Source organism: Cuculus canorus, chromosome 1 (genome assembly GCF_017976375.1).
Source record: "Cuculus canorus isolate bCucCan1 chromosome 1, bCucCan1.pri, whole genome shotgun sequence".
Classification (NCBI taxonomy): domain Eukaryota; kingdom Metazoa; phylum Chordata; class Aves; order Cuculiformes; family Cuculidae; genus Cuculus; species Cuculus canorus.
Genome location: NC_071401.1, coordinates 29219420 through 29245786, shown reverse-complemented (window position 1 = coordinate 29245786; position 26367 = coordinate 29219420). Strand labels below are relative to the sequence as shown.

The following is a 26367-nucleotide window of genomic DNA, read 5'->3' as shown; positions in this document are numbered from 1 at the left end:
ACCGAACCCGCTACCCCGTCCCCGCCTCGGCCAAAGCCGCGGGGAGGAGCCAAGCGCCCCCCCCACCACGTGACCGGCGGCGCGGAACCGCCTCCCGGGGAGCAGCAGCCAATCAGCGCAATGGTAACACTGTGTGCTCACGGCGCATGCGCCATGTGGGGTACTGGGCACGCCCACTGAGTACTTGCTGCGGGGAGGCCGGCTGCGCCCACTGCGCATGCGCTGCGTGGCAGCCGGACAGGCCTACTGAATACGTGTGTGCCTGGACAAGCCTATTGCCGAGTCGGGCAGGGCCACTGCGCATGCGCTGCGCAGCGTTCGGGTACGCCTATTGCCCAGCTAGTCGTGCCCACTGCGCATGCGTCGCGCTTACGCACGCCAGTTGCCCGGGCAGTCAGGCTCACTGCGCACGCGCCGCCCGGCCGCCGGCCCGCCCTCTTCCGCTCGAGAGCTCGAGAGCGGAAGTAGGGTGTCGTCTGGCGGAGCTGTCTGGAGTGGTGTGTGAGCAGTGGGGTTGGATGTTTCTCCCCGCCCTGCGGTAAGTGACGCCTGCAGGAGCGGAGCCGAGGGGGAACCGGCGCCACGCGGTGGACGGTGCCCTCTCGCACGCTCCCCGGCGTCTCGAGTGGGATTGGCTAGAGGGCCCACCGAAGCGGGGCCTGCCTCGTCCCTGAGCCTCTCGGGGCCGCCCAGCCCTTACTCAGCACCCAGGTGTCCAAATCAGTGGAGAGTCCACCCGCATCCTTCTTCTGGTTCTGCTGCGTGGCACTTCGTGGTCGTACCAAATTATGAAGCATTAGCCTCTTAAAAACAGTGCTGCCGTGTTTAAAACCCTGGAAGCGTGGTGTCAAGGTGTTATTCTGTGAAGGGCTTCTCTCTGGAGTGATTGAGGATCTCTTAGCAGTAGAAATCTAAACATCTGTCACCTGCATTATTAAGTCCAGCTCTGGAGCCCTCAGGACGGGAAAGACATGGATCTGTTGGAGTAGGCCCAGAGAAGAACATGGAGATGATCAGATGGGTGGCACACCTTTCCTGTGAAGAAAGGCTGAGAGAGTTGGGGTTGCTCAACTTGCAAAAGAGAAAGCTCCAGGGAGGCATTATTGTGGCCTTTTAATATATAAAGGGGGCTTATATGGAAGACAGATGGTTTCTTAGGCCCTGTGGTGACAGGACAAGGGGTGACAGTTTTAAATTGAAAGAGGGTGGGGTTTAGGTTTGATATAAGAAAGGCATTTCTTGTGTTGAGAATGATGAGTCACTGGCATAGGTTTCCTGGAGAAGTTGTGGATGCCCCATCCCTGGATGTGTTCAAAGCCAGGTTGGGCGGGGCTTTGAGCAACTTAATCTGGTGAATTATGTCCTTTCCCATGGAAGGATGGTTGCAATTTGATAATCTTTAAAGGTCCCTTGCAACCCAAACCATGCTGTGATTCTGTGTCCTTTTGAGCAGGTAAGAGTTTAGATCTAATGAGGAACCCTCTACATTGGATCAATTATGTTAACATATCCCTTTCTAAAGAAAATTTTTTTTTATTCTTCTATAGCAAGTAAAAGGTGATCAGAAAGATAGACTTTTTTTGGTTTTGTTCTGAAAGCCTCGCAAGGGCTGTGTGTTTGTGCTGCTGTTGACTTGGGGAGAATTGAGAAGGGGACTTGTGTAGGTCATATCCAGCTAATATATGAACATAGTGCTTCTTTCCCCACAAAGTACAATGGAAGATGCAGTGAGTGTGGTGTTGTGGTGTGTAATTTCCTTCTTTCTTCCTCCTTCAGTAGATCAAGTCCTTCGCTGTGCTGGAATGAAGGCAAGAGCGGAGGCAGTGGGTTTCAGCAGCATGCTGGAAGTCAGGGGACTTGGGATCTTTTCCTTACTTCCCTCGAGATAGGCTGAGAGACATTCTGTGCCTTAGTTTCCTCCTCTGTAAAATACATGTGGTTATGTGTAAGGATGCTTGCAGAGTTTGTTCTGGATAGGAAATACTTGGGCAAACTGGTAGTGTTTCAGCAGGCCATATTTGGAAGTGACACAGTCCCTGTGCGTTTGCCAGCTTTTTACTTTCTGTTTCGTTTCCTGTTCTCTTACATTTTACCACTGTGGTGAAAAAGAACTCAAACCTGCTTGTAGGAAATGGCACAAGTAACAGAGCAGTGGACAGAGGTTTAGGACTGTTTCTTGCCCTCAGCTGCTTCTCCTCTGTCTTCTGTTTTGCAGCTTCATTTGCTGTGTCATTAGTGGAGGGCAGCAGAAGAGTCTCCATCTCTTGTAGCTAAAATGGTTACCTTAGATTCCCTCGGTCCGTTTCTGTGGTGGTGAAGGCGAAAACTGGATATGCAGAGTTACAGGAAGACTTCGTGACAGAGAGTGTTTTGACTAGCAGATGAAAAACAAGCATTGATAAGGGGGAAATTATGCCTGTGTCAGAGCAACAATCATAGTGCTGATATTCTCTGTGCTGATTGATACCACTTAAGGAAAGAAATCTGAGCAGACTGTAATATGTAATGCTATGAAAGTGTCAGCTTCGTGCCCAGAATCAGCCTACAAAAGAAAGAGATTGAAATATTAAGAATTATAAAGAAAAAGAGAGAAAAATAGAGTGCTGTTGTGGCTTTCTATTGTAAATGGTAGCCCACCCTTTTGAAGGTCTTCTGCTCCTCTTGGAATGCGGCAGGAGTAGAGAAGAGATTGAGAAATGACAGGGCTGATCAAAGATGTGGAGCAATTTCGGTACAGGGAACAACCAAATAGTTTTAGATTCTTCAACTTGGAAAAGAGACAGTAGGAGGAAGAATAATGGATCTGTCACAAGTGTTACTGGAGGAGCTGTGTAAGGAGCAATGATTTCTTGCCTTTTCAGACAGATTCTGAGTTGTCAAATGGAATCCATGAGTGGCAGGCTTGAGGCCTGCAAAAGCAAGGGGTTTAAGTGAAATGTAGTTGAACTATGGAACTGGAACCACACCCTTCGCCTCTCCGTTCTTGCAGGAAAGCAACCAACTGGATCCGTGGCCTAGTTTAGCTCAGTATCCTCTCCCTGGCAATAATCTGTAGCAGAAGGCTGGGGAAGAGCACAGGGCTGAAGCAATGCCCCTGTCGGGGACAGGATGCTGAGCTAAACAGGTCAGGGGGTGCAGGCTGGCTGCTTCTGCAGCCAGGAATGGCCAAGAGTTGCTCTTCCACTGCTGCTGGGTTCCTGCAGAGGCACTGATGTATCCCCAAGTCTGATCTTGACTGAGCGTCCTCTCTTCTTCTGCAGCACCAGCATATCTCCTGAGCCTGTAAGAACACCAAGGACCGAAGGCTTCACCTTTAGACTCTTTCTCGCAACATTCCTAGAGTCCGTGGAGCTGGATCCTCTGACTGGGCCAGAGTAGGGCCTATGTATCTGCAGCGATTCCAGGTATCAGCTTGCTGCGGAGAACTCTTGCTGAGTTCTAGACCATTGAAACTCTACGGCTTGTTGTGCTTTGTAATTTCTTTCCATCTTTGTTTTCTGTTTTATATCTAGTATTTCTATAAATTTGTATTTGTTTCTATCATATTTATTTAATGCTTAAGTTCTGAGACTGATGTGGTGGTCACTTTATAGAGGGACATTGGAAATCAGTCCCTGCCTCGCTTACTAGAGATAAAGGATGGAAGAGAAAACAACCGTATATGTGTAGAAGCAAAGTGACTTGCTGTGATTAGGTAAATTCTAAGTGGCAGAGCCACAGGAAAAAAAATAAATCTCCTTCTCCTCTGATATTCTTCTCACTTGAGTCCACTCCCTTCTCTTTATGGAAAGGAGATGGGAACTAATGAAGATGGCTTGGCTGTTGAAAGTCACAGAAAGGTGTGCGAGATTTACTGGACTGTGAGATATCCTGCCTGCTTTGTACTTAGACCTTATTTTCTCTCTCATTAGACTAATTTAACTTCAAATCTTCTTATTTCTTGAAAGTAAAAGTAAACTTTTCTTACCCTACAGGAGTTTGTGCTGTCAGAGGTGGCATCTCCAGCAAAGGGCAGTTTGGAATATCTCACCTAGTAGGAGTGGGAAATTGTTGAAGATTTCTGCAGTGGACTTGCACAGTAACCACAGACAAAGTAAAACTTCTGCTACTAATGTGTGGCGTGGCGCTCTAAGCTGCTGGTGGGGGATGCGGGTAAAGGTTTATCCAGAAGTGTTTAGCCTGCTTTGTGAAATAAGTAGCTGGGTTTAAAATTTTACAGCTGTGGAGAGGTGGGAGAGACTGCGTGAAGAAAAACAATTAACACTTGTGGATATGGGCAGAAAAAGAGAACAGGTGTCCATGGGCAAAATGCAAGGTAGAGAGAAAATTATGTTGTTGATGTTAGTGCTCCACTTCTTTGAAAAAGTATGTTCAAATCTCTCATTTCTGACTGTCTTCTGCCCTTTTTTATTTGCAAGACTCTCCACGCTTCTTTGCTGCAATCTTTTTACAGTAAGGAATTTATGTTCCTTCCTTGTTTTCTGTGAACTCCCAGAAGTCTCTGAGGAAGTTTGGAGACAGCTGTTTTTCTTTCCTTGTTTGACTTGCAGACCCACATGTGGCAGAACTAGCTTGAGAGAAGCACTGCTGTGAATGATTGACCTTCTCCAAACAAAAGGAGTTTCAGATCTAGGACGTTTCTTCCTGGCCTGCTTTTGGTCCTGTTGTTGGAGCAGATATTGTCAAAGAAGCTTGAAAGCTCTTGCATTGTCCCCCATGACTTGTTAGTGGCTTTCCAAAAGGAAATAAACCATTTTTCCTCCTCTTGCTCCAACTGCTGAAGCTCCTAGGAGCTGGTTTCTATTCCACTGCTGCCCCAAGAGAAGGCTTTGACCCTTCTATCAGTAGTTGCTGGAGGAGCAAAGCACCAGTGTTCAGGTGGTGGAGGTGAAAGAGCAGTCACAGGGCAAGTGCCAGCAGGCCCTGCTTTCGTCTCTTCGTCCTGCTTTGCATATGATAGTTGCATCAATTACTTTGTGTTTTGTCCCAGTTTTCCTGCTTTGGGTGTTTTCCTGATAATGGCGAAGATGGTGAGAAGAACATGTGCATTTTGTTCAGAAGGGGAAGCTGGTTCTGTAATGTATATTGCCAAAGACCGAAATATTGCAGCTCATCAAGATTGTCTGGTGAGTAGCTTTTAGTTGGTCTGTACCTAAGATGATTGGAGAGGAAGGGCTAAAGGGGAAGTTTCCACTGTTCATCTATTTTTGCCTCTACAATGGTGTCTGAATTCAAAGGCTGGCTACCCAAACCAGCAAGCCTGTATTAAATTAAAAAGCTATGAAAAGCCACAGGGCTTGGCCAGAATTTTGGAGAGGGGGAGAACACGGCTGCATACCTGGGCATGTTGGTTTGTAGTGTTTTCCTGCATGTCTGTTCCCATTAGATGATTCCTGGACACAAATGCAATCTAGTGATAGGAACAGGTCTTCTTGGGACGCTAAATTGAATGAGGCTTCTCAGACCACGGGATGTTGTGTACTTAATTAAACCTTTGCAGAAAAATATAGACATCACTTGATATATAAAGGTAAAAATCTTCCGAGTCTGTGCCTTGTATAAAATAGGGAATAAAAATATCCAAAATTCTAAAGGTAATAAATATATTTTGATTATGTAAAAATATCTGTCAAGCTCTAAGTGTGCTGTGATCCTAGAGGGTATTTATTCTTGCTGTCAAAAAGCTCCACTTTGTTCTGGATCTTAGCAGAGCTTGTTCTTGATCTGCAGAATCAATTACAGATGCCATATTCTTCCTTCAGTGAGACTCGCTTGGTGCAGGAGATGCATCTGCTACTGGAACAGCGTTCTGGCTTTCACTGTTCCAGCTGCCTTATTCTCACAGTTTTTTTGTTTATATCATTATTTTTCTACTACCTTTTTTTTTTTTTAACAGAATGTTTCAGAAACATCTGATATGTTTTTTGCATTGTTACTTGGGCGTTTTGTTTGAAATGGATTTTGTTATGGCTGTAAGGTTGCTCCAATGTTGAAACTTTTTCTCTTGCCTTTTTTTTTCTTCTATTTCCACCCCCCACCCCTCAACAACAACTTTACTGATTTACTGAAGCCTTAGGCTTCTCTGTGCTGTTTGGCTTTTTTGTGAGTAGCTGTCACCTTCTGAGAGACAGACTGTGCCTGCCAGTTGACATAAGGGCAGCTCGGATTTTTTTTTATTTAACAATAAAAATTATGAGAAAATTTGCTAAAAATTTCTCTTCTCTCGCTGATTGTCATGGCTCAGCACTTCTGTGGGAACTAATGTAGCCCAAATGTACATGTATGCTTTTTTCGTGGGTTTCTCCCAGGCTTTGTACAATGTTCCTGTGTTTCTTACACTCTCAGCTGTTGACAGCATTGAACTGTATGGAAATTTTATGACAGAGAAGTGTTGCATCCAGCTGTAAGTGTGAATGACTGGGCAGGCAACAAGATGTTCAGGGTGTGGAAGCCTGTCAGCCAAAGAGCTTCTACCTTAGTCTGGGCGGCCTAGACTTCCTGGCTCTCTCATTCACCCTTCTAAATTCACTGTCTCACCTTGTTATCTTTTCTTAGTTCACCTTCAGGACATGAGAAATCTCCTGTATAGACAGAGGAACGTCTTTTGACTGAGAAAAAGTTTAAGCGCAGCTCCTTTGTTCAATGTAGGTGAAACCTCTTAAAAACACAGAATAATCACCCTTTCTTAGGTAGGGCTAGTGCAAGAAGGCACCAATGACAGACACCCGCCTGTAATTCTGAATATTGTCTCTTTTGTCTTTAGCTGTTTTCCTCAGGGTTTGTGGAATCTGAAGAGTATAACCCAGAAAATCTGGATCTAAGGTTTGATGTGACATCAGTGTTGAAAGAACTCAAGAGAGGAAAGAGGCTGGTAAGGAGTTTCTTTTTGAATCTGCACTTAGTCGAATCATAGAATAGTTTGGGTTGGAAGGGACCTTAAAGTTCATCCAGTTCCAACCCCCCTGCCATGGGCAAGGACACCTCCAACCAGACCAGGCTGCCCAAGGCCCCATCTAACCTGGCCTTGAACACTTCCAGGGATGGGGCATCCACAAGTTCCCTGGGCAACCTTATCTCATAGTGCCAAAGGTTTTCTGGCCTGTTTTCTGCTTTGAAAAAGTGCAGGAAAGTCCTTGGTCCTTCTGATTACAGAGCCATAGAATAGTTTGGGTTGGAAGGGACCTTAGAGGTCATCTAGTTCCAACCTCCCTGCCTTGGGCAGGGCCACCTCCCACTAGATCAGGCTGCCCACGGCCCCATCCAGCGTGGCCTTGAACACCCCCAGGGATGGGGCAGCCACAGCCTCCCTGGGCAACCTGTGCCAGTGCCTCACCACTTTCATAGTGAAGAAATTCCCACTAGATCAGGCTGCCCAAGGCCCCATCTAACCTGCCTTGAACACCTCCAGGGCTGGGACACCCACAACTTCCCTTGGCAACCGTGCCAGTGCCTCATTGCTGTAATTGTGAAGAAATTCTTCCTTTTGTTTTCCTTATATCTATTAAGATCAAGGAATTTACAGATTTAGAGTTAGAAACATTGATTTGATGTTATATTTCGTGAAATTTAGTTAATTTTGTATTACAATGTGTTGATTTTTTCTGGCTATTTTTTTTCTCCTTAGAGACTTAAGTCCTTAGTCCAAGTTTCCTAATAGACTTTGGTACAGGACTAAGCCAGTGCCTGAAACAAAATTATGCAATCCATAAGTGTAAAGAGGAACACGTTCTGTGTTAGCAGAAGGGAGGTTATTTATATGAGGGTTTTTTTTATTGACTTTGTCCTCAGCTGCCCTGCTCCCTTACACCCTGGGTGGAACTCCTTCCACTGCAATGTTAGCCTAGAAAATATAAATACAAACACTAATACCAGCAGGTATTGAAATAACTTTGGCAAGATTTAGAGGAGGGAGAAGTTGCCCAGTGCCTTCATGTGGCTTTTTGCATCATTTTACAAATTCATCAGTGTAAAATAGAGGTAAAATAGCAAAAATGTAGCTGAAGTAATGACCTGTTTGCAGGAGTGAGCTTACCAAATGAGTCACACGGAGGCAACATGAAAGATTTGAGTAATGTGTTTGCCTTGTGTGGTAGGATTTTTCAGTAGCTTCCTGTAATGCTTACCTGCTAAACCCCGTGCTGTTCTAGGTGTGCAACTTCTGTCGCAAGAAAGGAGCCACTGTGGGATGTGAGGAGAGAGCCTGTCGCAGGAGTTACCACTATTTCTGTGCACTCTGCGATGATGCAGCAATAGAAACGGATGAAGTAAATGGAGTATACCGGTACTTAACCAACTATTTTCTAACTGATTATTGTCAGGGTTTTGGCAGTGGTGTCGGGAAGAGAGACTTAAAAATTCTGTGCTTTTTATAGTTTTTTTGAAAGGGAAATACATTCTCTCTTAAAGTGATGCTTGACCTATGTTCACAAGCAATAGGGAGAATGTTTCCCTTTTGTGGGAAAATATCACAGCAGTGGGAAGGAATCTATTCGGTGTTTGAGCCTGCAACACACCTGAAAGATCACTAAGGCAAAACTGAGGCTATCTTACTGATAGCTCTTAATGCTCAAGGACCAAGATTTTCGTTGATGTCACTCAGGTTCTTGATTTCTGTTGATTCAGAAGTTTCAGTAAATGTGGTCTGAGCACAGAGCAGGCTGAAACGCTTCTAGGTTCGTTCGCATCAGGTGAATTCTGGTAATTCCCTCCTTATGCTAGCAGAGAACTTTGTATTCCAACCAAAGAGCTTCTTATATTTCAAGTACATTGCTAGCATTAACTCAATTAAACAGTCTTCAAGTAAATTTTCTCTCCTGATCATGCTAGTGCTGGTGTCTGCTGCCCCAGGCTGACTGTAGTGCTGTCAGTAGATGGAAGGGCTTGTTTGGAGGATGCAGATGAAGTAATTGAGAAATTTGAGCTTTAGGGACCTTTTGGAGTGCTCAGGTTAAAGACTGAGGTTCATGAGCCCCGCAGCATCCATTTCTGTGCAAGGCCAGGGACGTCACAGGCCACGTTAGTCTTGGATCTATCTGACAGACCACCTAATCACTACCCATTTCAGGAAAAGGTGGACTAGTGTGATCCTTAGTAGTGGTGGAGGATGGGTCCTTTTGTGTCAAAACACTTGCACTTCCTGGCTGCTTCACTTACGCTCTCAGTCCAAAATAAATATGTCCTGCAAGTCTGTAAGCTCAGCTGTGTAGGAAAGATGTGTTTAGTTTATGCTTATAAAGTCCTTAGGAATCCGCAAAGCTCATGAAAGAACATAGCTGGGAAGACCGAAACTTTCCATGACCACAGAATAAATGACACTCATCATATAGGTTTAGAAAGAAGAAGACCAAACTTCTCAAGATGCTGAAAAATGAATGGGACTGATAACAGTTTAGATAGAAACTGGTAAAAGAGTGGTTGAGTATAGTTTCTTTTGGATGTTTTCTGAGCTGATGACCTTGGAGGATTTAAAGAGGGACCCTTAAAAATGCCTCCTATTAAGTCATTGTTGTTTGTCCTGTACAGAAATATAGGAAACTAGGATATGGTGGTCTGGAAGAACTGGATTGCAGAAAGGTGGTGTGACAGTTTTCAGAGATGTGAATCCAAACGACTTTTGCACAGTATCAGTGGCATAAATAAAGCACAAAATTTGTAGCTAGCCTTAAATTTTTTGAGAAAAGAGGAACAAGACTTGAAAAAGAGTGAGCATGGATTTACAGCCCCCTACACTTTTTCACGGTGAAATGTACTGTACTGAAAAGCATAGCAGAAGAGAGAATTTCTTCCAGAGGGAATGAGCTAGTGGTTTTAAATTCTGTGTTGCCATCATTGCGATGATGATGTGATCTTCAGAACAAATGGAGCAGAACAAAAAAGCGAGTGTACACAGTGCTATGGAAGTGGCTAGGAATAGTAGAGGTGGGAAATGAGTGTAATTTGTACTCCTATCTTGCAAAGGTAATAGTAGAGAAGTGCTTCCAAATATAGTGATCTGAATAGTAAAAGGTATTATCTGTTCTTTTTAAGATGATTTTGTACTTAGGAAGGTTGGCTTTCCCTGGGAAAGAATAGAATTAAATGGAGGGGAGATAAAAAAACAACCTCTAAAGGGCAATATTAGAAATTCAGGGATGTAAATAAGGTGTCTCCAGTGTTTAGATTTCTGATTGAATTGTTAAACGTGCATAAATCTGGGGTTTGTGCATCAAGATGAATTTCACGCGAAAAAAGGTGGCTCGTCAAGGAAACAGACTGCATTTCTCAGGTCAGTTCTTCTGTTTTATTGAAATAAAAGAATGACTATAATTAGAAAATGGCCTAGTAAATGCAGTTGCCTTTAAAATGCCTTCCAAACACTTGAGCATTAATGGATTTGTAATGAAGAGATCAGCTGAACCGCACTCTTGACAAGGCAGTTTTGCTTAAAAAGTGGTTTGGGATCCTTCTGTAAGAAAGGCATGTTGTAGGAGCTGGTTCACGTTCTCTACGTGTTATCGTATCCAGAAGATATGAAATATTTCCAGCTATATTTGCTGTATTTTGCCTCTTTCAAGGACTTGACATTGCTTTCCTAGAACCACAGAAAATGTTCCCATCTCATTTATTACTGAAGTCTTTAAGGAATAAATGGATTGAGGAGCTTTAAGCTACTGGATCTCAAACAGGGTGCCCTACTTTCTTAGGATTTGGGGACCACCTCATCAGCACTGGGCAACGGAAAGGGAGGGGCACAGAAATCTCCAGGCAGGTAACTGGTGCCATGCATGGGAGTGCAGTGCTGTGTGGCTATGCCAGCACATCGTGCAGGGCTTATAAATTCAAGCTGACTGGTAAGCAGATAATCCAGAGAGGTTCTGGACTTGGCCTGAGTGATATGGGGCAAGGGGGCAGAGCTGCAGTAGCTACGATCAAGCGCTATTAGTCCTTCATGTGGTATTTCATCTTTACAGCATTAATCTCACTTTAATAACGTGTTTCAATAAGAGTACCTCTGCCGCAGTGATTGCCAGATGAAATGTTTCAAGCTCAGGATTTGCACAGTGAGCCAAGTCTAAGCAGAGTGGGGTAATAGAACTAATAATTCTGTGTTCAGAAGCTCTAAAAGTACAAATACAAGCTTGTGCATGTGTGTGACTTTCCAGCCTTCCTAGGTGGGTAATGCTGAACAAAAATCCTGATAATTCTTTTAAGTGTCTCTCAGTTTATGAAAAAAGGAGAAAATATCTGTTAAAATCAGTCAGCATAACTCTGTTTACATATTTATTAATATTTTAATAACTTTTTCTCTTTTTCTTAAAATTGAACTTAAATTTTAGAGTGTTCTGCCCCAAACATGACCCAAGCAGTAGGACCAATCACTATGGTGAGTTTCTTTGATGATTTCATCGATTTCATTTGTTTTAAAATTTTCTATCCCATAGTCAATAATGACTTTGAACAAAATAAATTACTCCACCTTTATAGTGAATGGTGGATTTCTAATCTTGCATGAGTGGTTTGGTAGAGATCCATGCATATGCACAAAAATGGAGAATGTTTTTTGCAGTAGGAAATGTTTATGTTTGACCTGTCCCAAATCTCTCTCAAAAGTGATTTAAAACGCTGTGGACCTGATCCTTCATTGAATTATTCTGACTCTGCAGGAAGGTAGGCTTGTAAAATCCACGTGAGAGATGAGAGCCACGTTTGAGTGATGCACAAGCTTGCGCTTGGTTAGCAAAGAGGGCTGTTACAGGAGGTCGGGGCGGGGGGGTGGTCTGTAGATATGTTAAAATGTCCACTTTTGCATCTTCCCAATTCACTGCAGTAGTTTAAGTAGGGCCTTTCATTCTGAAGGATCCCAAAGAGCTTTTTAAGTGTAACAAAAGGGTCATACAGCCCCTGTTTAGGGATTGCTGCCTTTGCTACAGAAACGCAGCTTAATTGGGTTGTCCTGGTTCTTGCCAATTGCGAGGCATTCGGGAATCTCACTGAATTAACCAAAGTTGTGACTTTATTAACTTAATGCATACAATCCTGCTCAAAACGGAGTGGGTGCTGGACTGACCATCACTTTGAAGTTGAGCTCAGTTGGACTGTGAACAGTCATGCTAAGAGTGGTGCACTTCACTGATGTCTAGTGAGCTTTGGTTAATTGTCTTGACAAAGCCTGGCTCCATCCCGATGTCACTCAAGAGGCCGGTGAAGTGATTATCATTTAAACTTTTAGTCATAGGGTCTGGAGCTTCTTAGCCAGACACACAGCTTGTTTAACACCTGATGTTGCTGTGGTTCACTAACTGAGTGTAGCATCTTATTTCACTTAGTTTTGCTTTTTACTTACCCATAGTTTTGAGACCTGACATTCCCTCCCTTCTTAAAATTAATTTGATTTCTGCGGTCTCATGGTTGTCTGTCTCTTGGGTCTGTCCAGAGTCCCTGGTAGATCTAGACAGGGCCAGGATTGTTTCATTGCCCTTAGGAGAGAACTTGAAGAAGGTATTGGCCCGGCCCTGTCAACCACCTCTTTCATTGAGGAGACTTAAACCTTATGAGGTTGAAGATCTTAGTGTCTTCAAGTGCTGCGTATACAACGTACAGCCTGTTCCCTGAAAAGAGATTTTTCCTCTTAGAGAAGATCTTCCAGAGGCACTTAATGTGAAGACCCTCTGTTTATGAGGGGTAAATGGATTTGCTGGCAGTGTCTGCCTTGCCTTCCAAACGCGTTCCTCACACCTCTGAGAGAGTAGCTGTGAGAGCTGGGAAACTGGCGCTTGATTCCCCAAGCTCAGCATCTCCTCTGAGCAGCTCTCAGAGGCGTTCATGGCAGCCAGAATAGCCAGAGGCACCTGCTGGTTGAAGTGGCAGGTGCTCTGCTCTGCTCCTGGCCCATCTGGGCAGGCAGAGGACACCTGTTCTGGGTGTGTTTGCAGGGTGTGGAGCAAGATAAGCTGGGATGGAAGTGCGATTGCTCCACAGTAGACTTTTTACTTTCAGGATCCAGCTTGGGTGAAATAGCTCAGCCATTCCTTTGGGGGGGCAAGCTGAGCCAGCACCAGACTGTCCGGGAGCAGCCTGCTACAAAAGGGCTGCCTCTCCAGGGATGTTTTCCCCAGTAGGTTGGAGAAAATAGGGACAAGGAACATCCCCTTGTTCTCGGTCCAGACAGTATTCCTGTGCTGAAATGTGAAGTGCTGTGTTGCTGGAAGGAGATAGTGTGCCTTAGGAGCCAAGAAGTCTCCTTGCAGCTGTGTACAGCAGGGATGGGATGACAATTTGGATTTGCAAATAGGCTCCAACCTCTGCTTCATTGGAATTGTTGGATGTACCTTAAGTTAAGGCTGGAAAACACAGAAGGAAGGGTTGGGCTGCTCTTTGGGCTGTGTTCCTCTTGTTTTATAGGGCTAAAGCAAGCGTCAGCAGGAGCCGAGAAAATCTTTAAAGATGTTGTGCTAGACAGCAAGGAGCACTTAGTGCCTTTACCAGTATCTCCTAGACTGCTCCAGATTAGGCCACCCACCTTTATTTTGGATGAAGTGAGAGGCTATGATTTCCGTTCAGGCTATGGAAAATGCAAATGTACAGCACCACATTCAACAAAGTGAACCGGAACCCCAGACTTGTTTAAGTAACCTTCCTGTAACTCCTCATTCCTCTTAATAGGATGATTTTTAAGTGCTGTCCAAAGGGTATAGAGTTAAAGAGGAAGGAGCCTGTAATGCCACTGCATTCGAACTCCTCAGGTGTTGGTGGGTGGTTGAACTCTTCTCTGGCTTTGTCTGCTCCTGCCATGTCTTCCTTGCCAGAGTTATCCTTCTCTGCTTGTGGTGCTGTAGCTGGTTTTGGCCACTGCCGGTTACAGTGTTGGAGAGTAGCTGGTGCAGGCTGATAGAAAAGACAGAGTGAAAGTAGGTGGCTTTGTGGAGATCTCATACCACATCACTAAAAGCACTCTGTAGCATAAATAATATTAACTTACAAGTCACATTGCTTCTGGAAGCTTTTTAGGACATCATTATGTCCATGAACAAACTGCCATTTGTATGTCTTTAGGACATCTAAAATAATTCTTTATGTAGTCTTAGTTTTGTGGAGGTATTCACATAAATGAAGATTGAAAACCAACAGTCAACTTTCATAAATTTGCCTCTTGTTTTTACCATCCAGAGGTAGTTCTGCTGCCGAGGAGAATTAGTTCACTGTGCCACAATTAAAAATCTTACCTTAAAAACTGGGGTTTGCTTTATACTGAGTTTAAAAGGCAAAGTGATATCCTAATGCTACAGTCATTTGCCTTTCTTCCTACTGGTTCAGGCTTGTAATTTTTCTTACACAGAAATATTGTAAATTCCACTGAAATGTCAACTATTTGGGGAAGCTGAACATATGCTTGCTGCCCAAAGTGCCTCACTTTTGTAGCTTTTTGGGAAAACAGAGAATTTGAATGATGTCAAATTGTCAGTCTGAGGTTGGCAGATTTGTTACTTTGTTGTTTCTTGATTCCTAGGTGCAGCTAATAAAAGGAGAAGACACGCATTGAAATCTTCCGCCATCACAGAACAAATGGTAATTCTGACTCTTAAGTAGTTCAAAAGCAGGGATCCACATCTGCTAGGAAAGGACTTCTTCAGTGAGGTGTTTTGTCAGTATATTCAGAAAGAGACTTCCTCACTGAAGCAATGATTTCTCCATTACAGCTGCCTTCTTTTGATCTTGTCATTATGTCTTAAAAAAAAATCCTATTTGCATGTGGAGCTGCGTCAGGCTCCCCTCAGGTAACATGGCACAAATACGATAGGAACCTCTGAACCAAACTGATTCAGTGGCTGTGATCTTGACATGACCAGAAAATGCTTCCCTTTGATTGAGCCTTTTCTTAGAAGTGCTACAGTCCTCCGATTTACTTGACATGAAAAACTGCTTTTGTTGAGTCACTTGGCCTTCTGAACCAGCGATTGGTCATTTGTGAGCCTGTGCTCACATTTGTGAGCCTGTGGCAGATTTTCATTGCAGATCAAGAAGTTTGCAGCTCTTTTGGTGAAGATGGCCTTCCCAAGAGTTTGGGACCTACCAAGCAGGGAGAGTTGTTTTAGGGGATGTTGTTAGAAAACCAGTAAATACAGCTCATTTTAAGTTTTGAGGTGATTCTCTTGGCTCCATGAAGGTATGCATCAGAACTCCCATTGACTCTTGTGGGTGTTGGGATTTCTCCTTTTTAAAAGAATTAGCACCCAGCTGTCCTTGGGGGAAAAACTTCTCCCTTTCCCTTATTCCCTTTTCTTTAGATTAAAGGAGGGTTTTGTGAGGGGGCTTAAGTGATTTTTGCAGCTTCTGTGTTGTAGTATTGTGATAAGGGCAGGTCAAGGGAGGAGATTCTGCCCCTCTATTCCTCTCTTGTGAGACCTCATCTGGAGTATTGTGTCCAGTTCTGGAATCCTCAACATAAAAAGGATATGGAGCTGTTGGAACAGGTCCAGAGGAGGGCTACAAGGGTGATCAGAGGGCTGGAGCACCTTCCATATGAGGACAGGCTGAGGGAGTTGGGGTTGTTAAGGATGGAGAAGAGAAGGCTCCAAGGAGCTCTTATAGCAACCTTCCAGTACCTGAAGGGACCCACAAGAAAGCTGGGGAGAAACTGTTCACAAAGGCTTGTAGCGATAGGACCAGGGGCAATGGGTATGAACTGGCAAGGGGCAGATTTAGACTAGACATCAGGAAGAATTTCTTCACAATGAGGGTGGTGAGGCACTGGCAGGAGTTGCCCAGGGATGTTCTGGCTGTCCCTTCCCTGGAGTTGTTCAAGGCCAAATTGGATGGGGCCTTGGGCATCCTTGTCTAGTGGGAGGTGTCCCTGTCCATGGCTGGGTTTTGGAACTAGATGATCTTTAAGGTCCCTTCCAACCCAAACTATTCTATGATTCTATTTGTCTCCAAGAATGACCTGACTGTAAATTCACTTATGTTCACATTATTATAGCTGAGAGTCACGTGACCTGTTACCCATGGCAATGTGCACTTTCAACTGCTACCTAGTGCTACCTATCTTGGAAATCAGTACAAACATTGTAAATAGGAAGCTGAGAGGCTCTGGGATTTATCACTGCTGGATAAATTGCTTACCATTGTGTAGGCAACACTGTTTTGTGGCAGAAGAATTAAGAATTATTTGTACTACTATGTTATGATGTGGAACAACAGAGAATGATTGTGTCATAGAATCATAGAATAGTTTGGGTTGGAAGGGACCTTAAAGATCATCTAGTTCCAACCCCTCTGCCATGGGCAGAGACCTGTCCAAAGGAAAAGAAAAATATTCCCCCTCTCCTCTCAAGTCCTTTCTAGTGTTACATCAGGTCTAGGGAATTGAGCATCATTTGCACTAGGAGTTACCAGCATGTGTTTGTTAACATCTGTGCTATTTGTGCATACAATAATAATTAAGAGGGTTGTGTGGGAGATGTTGGGCTTTTTTTTTAAAGAGTTTTTGCTTTGAGGCAGTTTTTGCTTCCTTTTTTAAAAACAGTGGGTAGAGAGGAATATCTTTAGCTGTGCAGAGAAGCAGACTATTCACAGAATCATGGGCTCCTTTTTATTTTTCTGCTAACATGGAGATAAGAAAAACAGCAGTGACTGTCAGTATGATGTAAACATAGGTTGTTCTGATTTTCTTACAGAGCACAGAAGAGACGGCAGAAGAAAACAGTTTACGAATACTAAAAAGAAAAAACAACAGACATAAAGGTGTGACTCGCTTTAAAACAACTAGGAGAGGCTGTGATCTGTTATGCTGAAGTTCAGAGCTTGGAGGTGTTTGATAGCATTGGTGCTGCAAATATATCTTTATTATTCTTCTGAGATGAGTGACTCTCCAAGCGCTGACAAGGGAGTAGAAGTCTGGTTTGCAGAATGGCTGGGCGGGTTTTAATAACTGTGCAGCAAACAAATCTCTGTGCTTTGGTCAAGATGTGCCATGTGATGTGAGCTGGGATTTTTATAATCCTGTCCTGGCTGGCTGCTGTGTTCAGTGGTGTCTCTGGCACACTTAGTGCCCTTGCTTAGCCCTGCTCCTCCACATCAGTACAGTTAAACTTAACATTTTGGGAATCGTTCCTCCTTCACATTGGTCTCCTTGCGCTGAGCCCTTCTTGAAGGAGAAGGGGTGCAGTTGTGCCAGGCAGCAGTGGAATGGGTTGGCATGGAGGGGGGTTGAGCAGTAACCCAAGCAGTGAGAGAGGAGGTGGCACACCTTGAGCAGGAGCTCTGGCTCCCTGGGTGGCAGTGGGGTCCGCTAAATGCTGCTGCAGTTGCTGCTGCCACCACGTGCCTGTCTGACCTTTTGAAGCCTAGGTGTGCATAGGGTGCTTAACACAGGATAGTATATTACTGCATAAATATGGTATTACAACAGTGAAATCAACCACTGGACCTGTCCTGCAGTTCTGCTGTGTTACCCCAAAGCCGTGCTGTAATTGCTTCCCAGGATTATGCTGTCACTTGGAAGTTAGACGGTGTTAATCGTGGTTATTCACCTTCCCATGGCTATGGTTAATGTAAGGGCATGGTATTGTCACAGTAGGTGGCTGCCTAATGTTTTCCCTGAATTTTTAGTTCCAATAAAGAATCCTGGAATACTTGTGGGGCATCTAGTTTAAGTGAAATGAGGTTTCTTTTCTCACAGATTTCTTCAGTAAAAAGTGATATTGTTTTTACTAGAGACTGGCAGACTTCTGTCTGTCAGGCTGTCTGTGCGATAGCTCCTTCCTTTTGAACAGCCTATTGAATTGATCTTAGTGAAACCTGTCACCTGCTGCTCCAAGATGAAGGAAAGAGAGGTAGTTATTTCCCTAGCAATCGAAATATGACAAAGTGGGTGTATAAAATGGGCTGTTACAGAGTTTAGTGCCTGGATCACTTGGAGTAAAAGTAGCCTCAGTTCTTTTACCAAATCAGTAGCGCTTCACTTCTTGCACTATTTTCTGTCCTTTAGCCTGCTTAGTCCACAGTGTGGTCCTGAGGATTGGAAGAAAAAAAAGCTATAGAAATCACCTGATTTCTACACTGGGGTATCGGGAGGCTTTAGGAATGCAGCATTTAGGGTTGTGAAGATATTTGCTTTTGATGAGTGAAGCCAAATACAGAGCTTAGGTAATGTTATACCCAACACAGTACTTGAGTTTGCCTGGCCATGTTTTGTTTTCCTCTGAAAAGGGCTGAGTGGAAGCTGGAGCCAGAGATTTGTATAAGTATTTGTGTCTGAAAGGGGGACTTTGCCTGAAGTTTTAGTTTCTGAAGTGAGTGAAGCCCATGCGGTGGTGGTTAAGATCACTTCTGTGTAAGAGTGGGTGGTTTTGTCTTTTAACAGTCCGAATAGACTTTCTTAGGAAATGCAAGCAAGCCGGGCTTCTGGATGACATATTTGAAGAAATGCTAGACACACTTCACCTGGCACAGGAAAAACTGATGGATGACAACACTTCAGAAACAGGTATGGACACTCATGGGGGACTCCGCTCTTGGAGCAGAAATGCTGATGTGAATGCTAGGCACTGGGTTGCCTTCCTGAGGTGCTTCAGCACTAAATAACCAGGTCTTGTCTTGTTTCTGCAGCTGCACAGCAGGTGGAGAGTGTTTTTTGGTATGACCATGTTAGTAGAGGGGAAGAGCTGCCAACTCAGCATGCTCTAGTTAAGACGCCTAACTTTGAATTTTTCAAGCAACCTTTTAGCTGTTGGCATAAGCATAGGTAGGTTCAGCCAGACCTCTCTCCCTGGGCACTGAAAGAGAAAGAGGTCCTGAGGAGAACTGGAAAGTTCTATTTCAGTTATAAGTCTGTGTTGTTCTTTCAGCTTTGCAGAGGGACCGGCTGTCTGTTAATAACAGCACTGTCTTTTGAGAGAAAACTCCCTGACTGTGTACATTTTAAATCATTGGAGGATTAGTTAGAGCTGTAGTGTCAGCTGTTGGTGTATGTTTTGGGGTCACAGAGTCACAGAATGGTACAGGTTGGAAGAGCCTTATGGAGATCATCCAGTCCCCGCCTCTGCTAGAGCAGATTCACCTGGAGCAGGAACATGTCCAGGCGGGTTTTGAATATCTCCAGAAATGAGACTCCGCTCCCTCTCTGGACAGCCTGTTCCAGTGTTCCGTCACCCTCACTGTAAAGGAGGTTTTCCTCACGGTTGGGTGAAACTTCCTGTATGACCATCAGTTTAAGTATCAGCTTGTGTGAAGCACTTTGTTCTTAGAGGATTCCACTTTAACATTGCTTTGTCAACAACACAGTGATAAAAGAAAATATCAAACCCTCCTCTCCTATTGTCTTCCGAACTTTAGAAAGTGCTGAATAAAACTGTTGGATAAAGAATGCCCATTTATGCAAAGCAACTGAAGCACAGGCATGGAAAGTGAAATAGAATCATAAAATGGTTTGGGTTGGAAGGGAACTTAAAGATCATCCAGTTCCAACCCCCCCGCCATGGGCAGGGACACCTCCTGCTAGATCAGGCTGCTCAAGTCCCATCCAGCCTGGCCTTGAACACCCCCAGGGATGGGGCAGCCACAGCTTCCGTGGGCAACCTGTGCCAGTGCCTCACCACTTTCATAGTGAAGAAATTCCTCCTTATGTTTAGTCTAAATTTTATACCCATTGCCCCCAGTCCTATTACCACAAGCCTTTGTGAACAGTCCCTCCCCAGCTTTCTTATAGCCCCTTTAGGTACTGGAAGGTCGCTGTAAGGTCTCTTCAGAGCCTTCTCTTCTCCAGGCTGAACAACCACAACTCTCTCAGCCTGTCCTCATATGGAGGTTCTCCAGCCCTCCGATCATCTTTGTAGCCCTCCTCTGGATCCGTTCCAACAGCTCTATACCCTTCTTATGTTGAGGATTCCAGAAATGTCCCACCTTGGTAAATCTTCCTCACAAGCAGCTTGTGTGTAACGTGACAGCAGCTGATGAAGCAGTAATGAAGTCCAGGGCAATTAGGGGCTCCAAGAGCTTCACCATTAAGCAAACCTTATGGCCATGTGAACTCTGTAGGTGTTTTGTTTGAATGGAAGCCTCAGTTGTGAAATTGAGGCATAATTCTGGGCCGGTTTTTAACGTGAAACAGTGATAGCCCTGGCGTATGTGTCACAGGGTCTGTCGAGGAATTGGTGTGGCCAGCCCTACCATTCCATGTACAATCCTGACATGGTAGAATGGAATATGACTTAAGTAGGTTGCTTGTTCTGTAATGGACTGTTCACGTGGTGCAGACCCAAAAGGGGAATTACAGGGAAGGTCCCCTTTCCTATTTTCTGTTTGAAACTAAAAAGCCAGAAAAGTAGAATCGACAAATCAATCCATCCCCCTCAATACAGATTAAGACATCTTAAAACATCAAGCAATCAGTATGATATAAAAGAAATAACTACTTTTAAAGAAAGTCTGTACATTAACACAAGGGTTCTGTAAACCTTTACTCAGTAACATTAAATCAAATGATCTCTTTCCCCAGAGTATGAAGAGACAGTGATATCACTCTTTGACTGTGGACTGTTTGAAAATATACTGACAAATATTCATTCAGGTATGTGAAAAAAGCTGTCGGGGCAGTAGCGGTTGGTATGGGTTTCAGCATTGATGTTAATTCTTTACAGCATTTTGATAAATGACCATTTAAAATGAAGATTCCAAGGAACACTTCTTCTCAACATTATATAAATAATTGAATAAACACCATTGCTACCTGGAACTATAGAAATGTGTGTCAGATCTGGCTGACCTGAAAGGGGAGGCACGTAGCAGTTCCACTGCTTTATAAGACCAAAGGGTCTCTGTCCCAGAGGAACTTCCCTCTCCTGCAGGTGGCATTTGTCTTGTTTCTGCCGGGCTACTTCCCTTCCTCCTTCCCAGGCTCCTTTCGGCAGCTTGTCTGCGTTATAGCTCTGCTCCTTTCTGAGGAACGCTGTTCAGGTTGGCGGCTGTGTTTCAGTTGAGAGCATTAAACACTCTGAGCAGAACTTGCCTGGTCCTGTTGGCAACTGTAACGTGCTTTGAAAAACAAGCTGAGCGCACTCAGAATGAAATGAAAACAAGAGCAGGAGCAGTTGCTAGGGACCACTGGTGTGGAAGGAAACTGGGGCCTGGGCTCCAGTCTTGGCTATTGTAAGCAGCGAGGTTAAAACTGTTTTTCAGATAGGCAGGTCTCATGCTCTGCTTTCCCTGTAACAGTTAGCAGCATTGTCCTAACTTCTGCTTTAATTCCCCTGTGAAAAGGGAAATGGGTTTTAATTAGCCAATGAGGTTCAGTGCATGAATGTGATGTTCGCTGATGTTTGCTGTTTCCTCTTTAGTCCCATGTTCTCGCATTTAAATTCCTCTTTCAGAAATGGGAGTGACTGGTGTTACAGTTACCAACACAGGGCTCTGCCAGTGCCTCGTCTGAGGGCATGAAAACATCTCCGCTCATAATTCCTCGTGTGACACAACCTTGGATCACACTTGTTCCTTTCACAGCTGCAGTAATTATTTCATCCACTTCACAGCTTACAGGAGAGATTCTTCATATTGGCACCCACACACACACAACCATGTGATTCTCATGTGTAAAAGTTGTCCCCTCTCCAATTAATTCCTCGCTACTTGAGCAGCTCAGTTCCGCCTGTACCACAAAGGCTTCTTTTCCAGTATCATCAGCCAACTTTTAATTTCAAGGTCAGTAATGGAAGCACACGTCAAGGTTGCTTCCAAAACTGAACCAAAAAGGAGCTCTTAAAATGACGAAGTGAGAAAGGTAGGATAACCATGTTAGTTAGAAATGGAACTGTAGGGATGGACCTTTTTTGTGTCCCTATCCGTCTTCCCAGCTCCAGCTACGAAATCTTTCTCGTGCTCTGTGAAGGACTTGTACAAGTGCTGTGTTTTTCTTTGATCTTTTTCCTGGCACTAATGATTTTGAGTTATCTGATGCACTTTACCTTAAGTCCGTTGTTTCATTTGATGTTTTTTGACTTCTTGAATCATCACATAAAACCTGTTCTGAACCAGTGCAGTAAAGTTACTCCCAACTGTAATTGCTGGTACTGCTTTTTAGAGTCCCTTCTATATATAGGGATAAACAGTTCTTTTCCAGCCTGCAGCTTTACTGAAAACTGGACTGCATTTCAGACTTTTCACCTGGGACTTGCTATTGCCTCATCAGCAATTCCAGAATTCTAGGTTGGATATTCTGTTTTCTTCTCTAAGGAAAAATGACTTCCTTTAGTTTTGCATTGTGTTGTGGTGTGTCCTGCTTGGGGTGATGCTTCAGTCACCATTGATTTAATCTCTTTTTTGCTGGTCAGCAGGCTGTCCAGGAGCTTTTGAGCTCGTTGGTAGAGTTTGTTTTCAGGGGATCTGTGGCAGTGAATTCTGCAAGTCAGTTGTGCAGACAAGGGAGGTGATACTTAGATTTCAAACTGTTGTGCAGTACCTTCACCAAGAGCTCCTTAGCACTTTCCTTACTGAAAAACAAGTGCAGTCGTTCCTCAGACCATTCCTGATTTTACAGAAATACATACTCTTTCCCTTTAGGTCATCTCTACAAGTTGGATGGTTCCCAATCCTTTATCTGTCTTCCTATGGGAGCACTCCCATAGGCTTGTCATTCTCTTCACTGACATCTTTTGACATCTTTCTCTGGGCTGTTTCTATTTCTGTCACATCCTTTTGGAAGAGGAGAAATGGGGCCGCTGTCCGCCATCTGCAGTCACACGGCTGCTGAGTACAGAAACACAATTGACATGTTTGCTCTTTGTTTTGTTTACTTCTGAGTGTTTGTTAATTCATGTCCAATTATTTTCTGTGTTTTTTCTTCACCTCCCACTTGGACATATCCATTTTTTTTTCTTCAAGTGTGTGCCTGCTCCTTCTTTTAACCACCGAGGCTTGGTCCCAAACAGGAACATTATCACAGGCGGCTGTGGCAAGCGATGAAGACTATGATTTCCATTGCAGTCTTGTCAACTTTGAGCTGACACTGTGAAAGAGTGGGTGCAGCGGAGGGATGTGCTGTCAGCTGTGAGGGACAGCTGATTGCACAGAGGAGAGAGGTCACCTGTTTTTTTCCAGTCAGAGCTAAGGGGAGGCATCAAGTCGTAGAATCATAGAATAGTTTGGGTTGGAAGGGACCTTAGAGATCATCTAGTTCCAACCCCCCTGCCGTGGGCAGACACATCGCACTGGATTGGAGTGCCCAAGGCCCTCTTCAGTGAAACACTGCCCAGATTCCGCGAGGCAGTGGGCAGCAGCAGCAGCATTCTGGCTGCTCCTTGTCAGCATCCACACTCAGTCTCTGGCTACTGCATTTAAAAATGTGTTATAAGAGTGCATACACACAATCTTCCCTGCACACACACAAAGAGTCGCAGTGCTGGACTTGCTGAACAAAGAGGAGGAAGAATGGGGAAGGCAGAGGCCTTTTAAAAAATACCACAGTTTGGGATGGTTCAGGCTGTAATTCAGAACGAACAGGAGTAAACATCAGAGCTGCTCTCCCCACTCTACTCATTACAACTCTGAGACCTCCTTAATTGTCTGCCCCCAGAAAAGAAAAATAGATTTGGTTTTGTACAAGCACCTTTTGGTTCTTACCAAAATCTTAGCATTCGTGCTGTGAAGAAAACTTTTATCGTTCACAGAGTAACTGTGCTGCTCTGCGGTCACCGACACCTCTGTGTGTTTTGTTACAGAACAAAGACAGTGCTTCATTTAAAACTTAAATGAGTTTAAGTTAAAACTAAGAAGGGTTAACAAGATAAAGTTATAATAATGTTTCTGAATTCCAGCAAGGCCCAAGGCTGAGCTATTACTGATTTCAGTAGGCTTTAACATTAGGAAAGTGGAAGCTGATAAGAGAAGCAGAAACACAGGCAGGGCTTTGCAAACGATGTGAAGGAGTTGGTTAGTCTCATCAGCGCTCTGGCAATCACTGCTTTGCCAGAAGCAGGAACATTAAACACTCCAGTCCTGTTTTTGAGACTCTGGCTGCCAAATGCAGTTGTCCAAATAATTTCCTTTTAGCTTTAATTTTGTTGTTGTTATTGGCTAAAATCCCTTAGGATTGTAGATTTGTTTTAAGCTTGTAATTCATGGATGTTACCTGTAGTTTTAAAATGCAGCTTTACTGCAGGAGTCCCCACATAAATGGATTTTGAAAGTGGAACTGTTAAAGCTCCTGTGCTGCCTAACGCCGGGTTAGTAACGGAGCTCACAGATTTTACATTTGCTGTGATGTTTCAGTTTAAATCCCTAGTGCAGCTGGTTTTCCAATACAGTACCTGGTACAGGACTTTGTTTTCTTATGATACTTCAGCTCATCTCCTTTGCGCAGCACAGCCCAAGCGTGCAGGGCGTGAGGCTAAAGACTTTGTGCCGGAAAGGGAGAGGCTTTCTTGTCAGTTAAGCTGAGCATTGGTAGCCTTTGCTGTGCTAATGTATATGTAACATGAAGTTTAATAATAGTTACATATGAATAAAAGCTTTTATCCCTTTCTTTTTCATAACAGGAACAGAGGAAAAAATCCAGGAACTTCTGGAAAGCAGGAAAAGACTGGATAACAAGATCGAGCTACTGCAGGAGTTAAAAGAAGTCATTTCTACCCCAGAGAACACTGCTAGTACATCCAGTACAGCATCCGAATAACCCCCCGAGTCTGTCTGTAATGGTGTCAATGTTTAGGATTTTCTAAGGATAGAAACAGTAGAGCACGTCTGGTCAGTGTTTAAGTAATTCCCCTGCCCCCCCCCCAAGACAGGGACACAAGGAGGAACTGAGTGGTGGTCTCCTTTTTATGCCTCGCTGTTGCGATAACTGTATATTGTTCCTTTCTTTACATTTTACCATGGATCAGAGAGTGTTATGCGCCAAGTTTAGCTGTTCCTAAAGCTCAACAGCATCCTCCAGGGAAGACTTTTTTTTTTTTCCCCTCAAAGAGAAGGGAGCACCAGCTGCTGCAGAACCCTCACTAAAGCCACTTTACTTGCAGCAGCCCTCTTCTGACTCTGCAAAAGCTGCTTCCCTGCCTGCATCGGGGCAGTGGTTTGGCTTTCCAAAGAAGATAAATTAGCAGAACTTGCATTTAATGAAGCCGCCTGAATTATAGACAGGAGTTGGGGTTTTTTAATTAAATGTTCCTTGATTGACTGCTTAGTGTCTAATCAGTTCTGCTGTAAACGGCAAAACAGTGAGGTGAAACAGTGTTTGCCAGCAGCCCAGAAACAGTTCGGGACCTTACTCTAAACATGTACAGTTTCAAATGGATCAATGGACTGTCTCTTCCTTTCTCCATTAAGAAAGGATACGGTTTCCATGTGTTTTATCTTAAAAAAAAAAAATTTGAATACAGAAAGTCATTGTATACTGCAAAAGGGTAAGTTAATGAAATAAAATAAAATGTTTTTAAGAAGGCTGTGTGTTTAGTTGTGCTCACCAGTCCCACTGGGGCTGGAGATGGCCAAGGAGGGGCTGTGCTGTCACACCCCAGTTGTACTGCACCGAACCCCTCGGCAGCAAGCAGAGCTGGACCAGAGAGATCCAGTGCCCCACTGATAACATCCAATGCCACCTGGGCCCCAGCCGGCAGCACCATCCTGAGCTCTCCATGACTGGTAAAGAATGTGGAACTTGAGTGTGTTCTGTGTGAAGGTGGGGATTGGGAAGCAGAGACTAACAGCTTCCCAAGCCTAAGCTCTCAGAATAGAGCCCTTGGCTGTGCCTGACAGACTGAAAGGTGGGTATTTTCACTTAAAATCACAGAGTGGTTTGGGTTGGAAGGGACCTTAAGGATCCCCCAGTTCCAACCCCCTGCCATGGGCAGGGACACCTCCCCTCCCGCCAGTCCAGGCTGCCCAAGGCCCCATCCAACCTGGCCTTGAACACCTCCAGGGATGGGGCAGTCGCAACTTCCCTGGGCAACCTGTGCCAGTGCCTCACCACCCTCACGGTAAAGAAATCCCTTTATGTCCAGCCTAAATCTGCCCCTCTCCAGTTTACAGCCACTGCCCCTCATCCTATCACTTGCTTAAATGTTCAGGCCTGCTGAAAGCTGTGACTCGAACCACAACTCATTTACTGCCTGAACCTGGGACTCGTGTTCCACTCATAGTAATTCTGCCCAGAAAACTCCCACCTAAACCAGAAATGTATTAAATGTGGAGCATGGATTTATCTGTTACTAGGGAACAAAGATGCAAACCCACTGTCATGAGAACAGCATAAATACTTGTGCTCTTTTTCCCCTCTAGCAGCAATCAGAATTACTGACGACCTTAGGGGACAAGTCCTGTGCTCTTCCATTCCACACCCCACCAAGCTAGACCTTTAGTCTATGGCCTGCAGTCCAAAACAAGTTATTTCTAATAAACATCTAG

General features: G+C 44.3%; 1 protein-coding gene across 1 annotated transcript; it reads left to right on the top strand.

The window, feature by feature from the left end:
• Positions 1-379: 379 nt before the first annotated feature.
• Positions 380-24744, top strand: PHF11 (PHD finger protein 11). The gene is made up of 12 exons (XM_009568719.2): positions 380-538; positions 3261-3404; positions 3975-4093; positions 4991-5126; positions 6764-6871; positions 8148-8281; positions 11316-11362; positions 14486-14544; positions 16653-16719; positions 18341-18463; positions 20474-20545; positions 24504-24744. The coding sequence occupies exons 4-12, from the start codon at positions 5019-5021 to the stop codon at positions 24638-24640; spliced, it is 855 nt and encodes a 284-aa protein (XP_009567014.2). The 5' UTR covers positions 380-538; positions 3261-3404; positions 3975-4093; positions 4991-5018; the 3' UTR covers positions 24641-24744.
• Positions 24745-26367: the final 1623 nt, after the last annotated feature.